The 8,354-nt window shown below is 35.2% G+C and overlaps 1 protein-coding gene across 1 annotated transcript; it reads left to right on the plus strand.

Annotated features, from left to right (window-relative positions):
• Positions 1-269: 269 nt before the first annotated feature.
• Positions 270-8,176, plus strand: dhx40 (DEAH (Asp-Glu-Ala-His) box polypeptide 40). Its single transcript, XM_084125480.1, has 17 exons — positions 270-634; positions 741-886; positions 1,711-1,830; positions 2,150-2,377; positions 2,501-2,567; positions 3,727-3,858; positions 3,970-4,069; positions 4,220-4,306; positions 4,624-4,806; positions 4,904-4,984; positions 5,219-5,376; positions 6,425-6,539; positions 6,634-6,742; positions 6,828-6,922; positions 7,000-7,069; positions 7,222-7,450; positions 7,527-8,176. Exons 1-17 carry the CDS (start codon positions 460-462, stop codon positions 7,643-7,645), a joined length of 2,214 nt encoding a protein of 737 aa, XP_083981606.1. The 5' UTR covers positions 270-459; the 3' UTR covers positions 7,646-8,176.
• Positions 8,177-8,354: the final 178 nt, after the last annotated feature.

An 8,354-nucleotide genomic window follows, 5' to 3' on the forward strand; every position in this document is an offset into this window, starting at 1 on the left:
CACAAAAGAAGATATTTTGAAAAATGTCTGTAACCAAACAGTTGATGTGTCCATTTACTTCCATAGTAGGAAAAAAAATACTATGGAAGTAAATGGACACATCAACTGTTTGGTTACAGACATTTTTCAAAATATCTTCTTTTGTGTTCAGCAGAAAAAATAAATTCATACAGGTTTGAAACAACTTGAGGGTGAGTATATGATGACAGAATTTTCATTTTTGGGTGAACTATCCCTTTAAGTCATCATCCTGTGCAGAAGGGGGCGCTAATGCGTTTTCATTAGCTGGGAGTAAGAACAGATATGAGTTCAAACGCTCAACTAACAACTTGTAAACAAGATGAAATAAGGTGTTCTGCGCCATTAATACGACTTATTAATGTTCTTCTGAGCTTTTTAAAATCTTTTCAAGAGCTGAAATAATATTTCGTTGGATAAATAGCACGTGAACGGTTAGACATGTCAAAAGCAGAGAAGAGCAGTGAAACGGAGCATCATGAATCAAAAAAGCTGCCTATTTATCAGCAAAAAGACAAACTCATTCAGGCTGTGAAGGAAAATGCCTTCCTGATCGTAACGGGAGAAACTGGCAGTGGGAAAACAACTCAACTCCCTCAGTACTTGTACAAAGCAGGTATGTATGTATGTTAGTTAATGAACTGGAATGGACGTGCATGTTCGTTCGTTTACTGTGTATGGGATCTATCGTTCCTCTTCAGGATGCCTCTGTTTCTGTTCAGGTCTTTGCAGGAAGGGCAGGATCGGTGTGACTCAGCCCAGGAGGGTTGCAGCCATCACTGTAGCCCAGAGGGTGTCTCATGAATTGGGGGTCAGGCTGGGTGAGGAGGTGGGATACCAAGTGCGCTTTGATGACTGCTCAACACAGGTAGGAGATAACAAACACATGTTATCAGTGTTATCACCACTGTGTGTTATATCACACACGTTAACACTATGCAGAAATCTCAATATACACTACCGTTCAATTGTTTGGGGTCAGTAAGATTTATTTTGGTGGAAGAGATACATTTTTTTATTCAGCATGGATGCATTAAATTGATCAAAAATAATTGTAAAAATATTTATAATGTCACAAAAGATTTCTATTTCAAATAAATGCTTCTTTTGAACTTTCTATTCCTAAAATCCTAAAAAAAAAATGTATCACGGTTTCCACACAAATATTAAGCAACGCAACTGTTTACAACATTGATAATATTAATAAATGTTTCTTGAGCAGCAAATCAGCATTTTAGAATTCATTTCTGAAGAATCATGTGACACAGGAATAAATTACATTCTAATATAAAAATGTAATTGTCTAATATTTCCTAATAATATATATAAAAAAAAAATTATCAAATAAATGCAGCTTTGGTGGGCATCGTCTTTCAAGAGCATTAAAAAAGTCAAACTTTCGAACGGTAGTGTAAGTGTACATCACAAATATCATTATATTTCATATTGGGATATATATCTTTATTATTGATGCAGTGATTTTTTTAAATTAAAATCTGCATAATGTCAAGGAAGTACAAAAATATATTACCACACTTCTTTAAAAATATTTAATATTTTCTTAAATAATCCCCCCCTTATTCTATCCCCTTATTCCTTATCCTAATAGTTTGTGAAAATAGCCTCTACCAACAAGGTATGTGTAATTAATTAGTGTCATTTTTAATGAGTTGGTATTTTTCTTTCTATCAGGACACTGTGGTTAAATACATGACGGATGGCTGTATGCTGAGGGAGATTCTTGCAGACCCCAGTTTAACACAGTATAGCATTGTGATCCTGGATGAAGCCCATGAGAGGAGTCTGAATACAGTATGTGGACTTTATGTGCAATTTGTGCTTTTACTTGTGAAATTAGTACAATCGTCGGAAGGTTTTTTTGTATTGTGGTCTTTATAGTTTCCACTTACAAAAAAAATCACTGCAGTGGTACCATGGTACATTGATTGTGTCAGATTGTAATAACATGGTACTCCAATGTACTTAAAATAATACTATGGCATTATCGTAATACAATATAAATAAAAAAACCTAGGTAATACTGTTGTACTTTGGTTTTATTGCTAGTTGCAGCTTCATAAAATGCAGAAGATATTTCACTAAATCTTTAATAAAATTGTTTGTTTTTCAGGATGTTTTGCTTGGGTTACTCAAGAAGACCCTGTCAAAAGGGTCCCATGGCCGCAAAACACCCCTCAAAGTAGTGGTGATGTCAGCAACATTAGAAACGGAAAAGCTCAGCTCTTTTTATGGACACTGTCCCGTATTCACTATTCCTGGGCGTACATATCCGGTGAAGGAGAAATTCTGTAATCTGATTGGTCCAAAAGACAAAGATAGTTCTCTCTATGTCAAAGAGGTGTGTTGTGACCATATACATTATTACAAACTTTATTACAAATAGTATGGTTGTAGGGAAACTTTATGTTTGAGACACTAGAATCTTCACAGACTGTAAATGTGTTCTGTTTGTGATCCATAGGTGGTAAAGGTGGCTTTAGATGTGCACACAAATGAACCAGCTGGGGATATTTTGGTCTTCCTAACTGGTAAGCTCAGCAGAGATGTACACTATTGTTCAAATGTTTTGGGTTTCTATTTCAAATAAAGGCTGTTTTTTCTAACTTTCTATTCATCAAAGAATCCTGAAAAAATATATAACACGGTTTCCACACAAATATTAAGCAGCACAAATGTTTTCAACATGGATAATAATAAGAAATGTTTCTTGAGAGCAGAAAATCAGCATATTAGAATGATTTCTGAAGGATCATGTGACACTGAAGACTGGAGTAATGCTGCTGAAAATCCAGCTTTGCATCACAGGAATAAATTACATTTTAATATATATTAAAATGTAAATTAGATTTAAATGTATTTAAATAGAGTTAAATGTAAAAATATTTCACAATATTAGCCTATTGTTTTTACTGTATTTTTGATCAAATAAATGCAGCCGTGGTGAGCATAAAGGCCCAGATATACCAGAATCGAAATCAAAGAACTGGTGTGACATTATTTCAAACATAATCATGAAGTTGATTTTGGGTTTGTTTCGGGACTTCGAAACAGCTTGCCTAAGCTAACTTTCCGGAAAAGTTCACTCTGGCTGGTAAAAACAAGAACGCACTAGAGAGTAGAAAATGCTTTAAAAACTGCTTTATAGTAGAAAATGAAGTCATTCTAATTGAAAAAGATACTGATGCTGTTTTTTTCAAGTTTAATACTATAAAGCTGATTGCTTTTAAACATTCTATTGTATACAGTGAAGTGAATTTACTGGAATGCCGAATCGTGCAAACATCCACATCGCTGTGATAAGATGCTTTCTTAACTTCTGTTTTCTTTCACTGCTGTCTGCACACTGCTTGTGCATTTATTTTGTTGAAAGGAAAGCGCGGAGCACATATTAATCATATTAACACATTCATCTAAACGTCACCTACATCAGTGTGGGAGGCGTCGGGATGTTCCCGAACAGTTTATCACTGCTCACATTTTGAACTTCTTTTTACCTCAAAGCGAAGAATGAAAAAGAACTTTGCCATGTATATCGAGACTTCTTTCAGAAACTTTTGAATGGGAGTGTACAGTATTTATTTGAGTTTTACAGTAGGTTTGCAGATTTTCAGTGGTTAGAATACCTGTATTTATGATATTTCCAATATTTGTCTTTAGTTTGTAGCTCTGTGCTTGTGTTTTGAACAGGACAGTTTGAAATCGAGAAAGCCTGTGATTTGCTTTTTGAGAAGGCTGAGATCTTAGACTACCGTTACGATGTCCATGACCAAACTGTTGAAGGCCTTCTCATCCTACCTTTGTATGGATCCATGCCAACAGGTTAGCCTGTCTTAAGATTTGTCTCAAAGCCAAAATAGAGTGAAATCTTGTGTATAATCATAAATTGATCAATACATGTTTTGTTATATTTTATGTTTGTTTTTTTTATAGATCAACAAAGGCAAATATTTCAGCCTGCGCCAAAAGGTGTGAGAAAGTGTGTGGTAGCGACGAATATTGCTGCAACTTCACTCACAATTGATGGAATCAGGTAGAAACAAATCTCACAGTATCACACAAGCATCAGTTACTCAATAATAAAACAGCAGAAATCAAAAATTGCATGATTGTGTTTTGAGGAAATATTGCACTTTTTACAATTAAACTACTAAACAACAATTATTTTTATGTTGTGTTATAGATATATCGTTGACAGTGGATTTGTGAAACAACTAAACCACAACTCAAGAGTTGGATTGGATATTTTGGAAGTGGTACCAATTTCAAAGTACGTGTCATGGAAAAAAATTCTGAAATTTAGATTTTTTTAATTAAGTTTTTTTTATTTATTATTTTTAATTATTTATTCATTTTACTATATTTTATTATCAGTATAATTGTTTCATTATTTATTGCTATGAATATAACTTTTGATGCTGATATTATTAATGAATTAATTAAATTAATTCATTAATTTCTAAGTGAGTGTGGGTTATGCTACTTGTAAAAAGCTGTTTAGTGGGGTATTGGCTAGTTTGTCCAAATAATGAAAAACAGTTCCGTTTGGTTCCACTTTTATTCTGTTCTGATAATGTTTCCACACAGAAGCGAGGCTCAGCAGAGAGCTGGCAGGGCTGGACGAACATCTGCAGGAAAATGTTTCAGGATTTACAGTAAAGACTTCTGGGACAAATGCATGCCAGACTACACCATTCCAGAGATTCAACGGACCAGTCTTACATCTGTCATTCTCACACTGAAATGTCTCGGTGTCCATGATGTGATTAGGTAACACCGGGCTGCATTGTTTTTTTTTGTATAGTTTAATCGGTTTTCTTAGAATTGAAATTAACACTTTTTTTTTTTTTAATTATGGTATATTTAGATTTCCTTACCTTGACTGTCCAGAGGAACGGTTTATCCTGACCGCTCTGAAGCAGCTGTATCAGTATGATGCCATTGACAGGTGAAGTGATATTCTCCCACAAACTATTACCTGTTATACAAGTACATTGCAAGAAACCGTTGAGACTCTAGAATATATGTCTTCAGCATTTTTCCAGAAGCCCATCCTAACCCCAGTATGGCTGATATTCACATTCACATGATATGTCAATAAAGGCACACACTGTTTATTGTTCAATGTGTCAGTTCTGTAATCCGAATTAAATACGATGCTAAAATCAGCTTTTTGTGACAGGAGAGGTCACGTGACCAGACTGGGGCGGTTAATGGTGGAGTTCCCTCTTCCTCCTAATCTTACTCGTGCTCTACTCAAAGCTGCCGCTCTCGGGTGTGAGGACATAATGCTGCCCGTAGCTGCCATGCTGTCAGTAGAGAACATCTTCATTCGACCAGGTAATAGTTCCTGTATGTTATGTCACTTAAAATTCATGTTTTAGATTTTGATTTAATCTCCTATAGTGTTTAATCAAAATGTTATATCTCGATCTTCCGGTGAAAACGACAGGCTTCTCTCTGGTGATGTATGTAGGACTTCTCCAGTCATTTAGTCCTCTTAAACCCTGCCCCCTTTCTTACTATAGACTGCAAGCTCATTTCCGTTTTTGAATGCAACGCCCAGATGTCAAAATCCAATCAACAACCAATGCATAGAACCAAGTTCCCGCCCTACATTTCTTTTTTTCGACAATCCGTTTCACTTTGATGTATGCCACAATACAGAAAAAAAGATGTCGCAATTTCTGTTTCATTGTGAGTTATAAGTATTTATTCCATGTCACATAATCCGGTCACTGAGCACTTATAATGCTATTTTAAAGACTCCTAATTTTGTTTTGGAGGTCTCCTACAATTGGTTTACATGTATCTGAGACTTCAATTTTCTCATAGTATACATGGCATCATCATCTATTTTCTCACAGTGTCTGAAACTTTCCGATATCTACTCTGCTCTGATTGGTCAGATGGGCCAGTCTTTTGTGATTGGTCATCGAGTGTCGTAAAAGAAATTAACATTAATATCTGAAAAAGCATAGCACTGATACAGACTGATTATTTTCATATTATGGCAGAAAACCAATAAATGGCCCATTTTAAAATCTTCTATTTGTCTAAATAAATGAAAAATGAAAGACAAATTGAATGCTACAAGTGAAATTAGGCATCACAATATTATAATGTATTGTAGTCTATATATATAATGTATATATATGTTTATGTGTATATATACATGTGTGTGTATATATATATATGTATATATGTATATATATGTGTGTGTATATATATATGTATATGTATATTTTTACCATAAGTTATATTGTATTTAATACATTTCCCCCAATACTAATAATATTTTACAGTAAAATGAAATGTCCTGTCCCATTAAATCTAATATCGCCTAATACATTAGATAATTCCAATATTTCCTTTTTTTTTTTTTTAGGTAAACCAGAAGGACAAAAAGAAGCAGAGATTCGACACAAAGAAATATCAGCTTCTGTTGGCGGCTCCAATGATTTCCTCATGCTGCTCTGTGTCTTTGAGAAGTGCAGAGCAAGGTAGACCATGAAGTTTGAATGAATGACTAAATAAACTCTTTATGAAAATCATGTGACATGCTGGTATTCATTCTTATTTTGGTTCTTCTGATAGCGACCATCCATCCGCCTGGTGCAAAGAGCACTGGATCCATTGGCGAGCAGTGAAGTCAGCCTTCAGCGTTGAGACACAGCTGAGTGAGATTCTTCAACGCCTGAAGCAGGTAAATCAGATTTTCTCTACAACAGTAATTGCTTTTACTTTCATTATTTGAATTCTTACGACTTGTTCTTTGACTGTTTATGTAGCAGAAAGACTTTCCACATGAGACGTTTGAGGGCAGTAGGAATGAACTGCTGCGCCAGTGCCTTTGCCTGGGTTATTTCACCAATGTAGCCAGGCGGTGAGCGCCACACAGTCATTTTATTACATAAAATGTATTTATTAAAGCCAGTATTAAAGCTGTTCTGTTTTCCTCAGATCTGTTGGGAAATCATTCTGCACCATGGACGGACATGGGTCCAGCGTTGTTATTCACCCTTCATCATGTGTAAGGAATTAAATCCATCCAAACGTTCATCCAAAAATGAAAATGTATTATTTAAAAAGTCATTATTTACTCACAATCATGTCATTTCTAAGCTTGTTTACATTTGTGTGTGATTATTTTAACCTGAAACCACTTTAACTTCTTGTATTCAGCTCTTTGGTCAAGAATTGCAGCTGGACTGGATCATCTTCCATGACGTGTTGGTCACCTCACGGGTGTACGTGAGAACAGTTTGCCCCATCCGTTACGAGTGGGTGAAGGACCTGTTGCCAAAGCTGCATGAAATCGACGTCTATGAGCTGAGTAGTGTCGCAAGGGAAGAAGTAACGGATGAAGAAATGGACAAATGGGAAAAGAAAGAAGCAGCAAAAAGACAAGCAGGTGTGTTTGAAAAAGCTGATCTACATTTTGCTTGTCATATATTTGTTTATATGACTTTTTCTTTTTGTTTAAATAGAGGCCACAGAGGATGCGGCAAAGAAGCTGGAAAAGAGGAATGATGAAAGCTCAATCACAGAGGCTCGAGCTCGCTACTTGGAGCGAAAACAGCATCGGCTACCAAGAAAGGGTACATGAGAGGATCAAATTTTCACCACAGATTCTGAAGCCGCTGAATACAAATATGAAAGACTTTTTAATCTCAGATTTCAGAACATAATCCTGCCACAGCACTCTGGTCCTGTGGATTTTGATATGGCTTTTCAGTCACAATGTGTAAAACATATTTTAAATCTTTTACGTAAATAAATGTTTGTTTTTTTATTAAAAAAACTACTTTTTGATATTGGGTGTTATTTTATTACATCTTTAGGACGCAGACTAAAGATTTTAAAGCACAAAAAAAGAGAAATTTTTGATTCGTCCCAAAGACCCGAATCATTTTAGGTTTCAATTTGTGACATTGAAAGGGGCGTTTCGATGTGACCATGGAGTAAACACTGATCTGAGATATGTTTTAGGTAATATATCAAACCAGATCAGTCAGAAGAAATCAAATCTGTAGCGAATGGTGTACAGAGAATACTCAACTTTGACAGTTTGCTTTATGTACCAAAAACATTTAGATGTAATATTATGTTTAAATAAATGATAGAAATTGATATTTTCCATCATTTTGAATTCAGGTGCAGTTATTTGCGTTTATTGTTCACATTCTTTGGTTTGTTTAGACTACTTTTATGTTATGTTTCCGACTTTAGTGCGTGATTTGTAATAACGTACGACAAAATCGGAGAAATGTGTTTCTCAGGTCCACTTGAAGGCTGTATTGCTTTTTTACAGTCTG

The sequence above is a fragment of the Abramis brama genome, assembly GCF_963993115.1.
Source record: "Abramis brama genome assembly, chromosome: 10".
Classification (NCBI taxonomy): Eukaryota; Metazoa; Chordata; class Actinopteri; order Cypriniformes; family Leuciscidae; genus Abramis; species Abramis brama.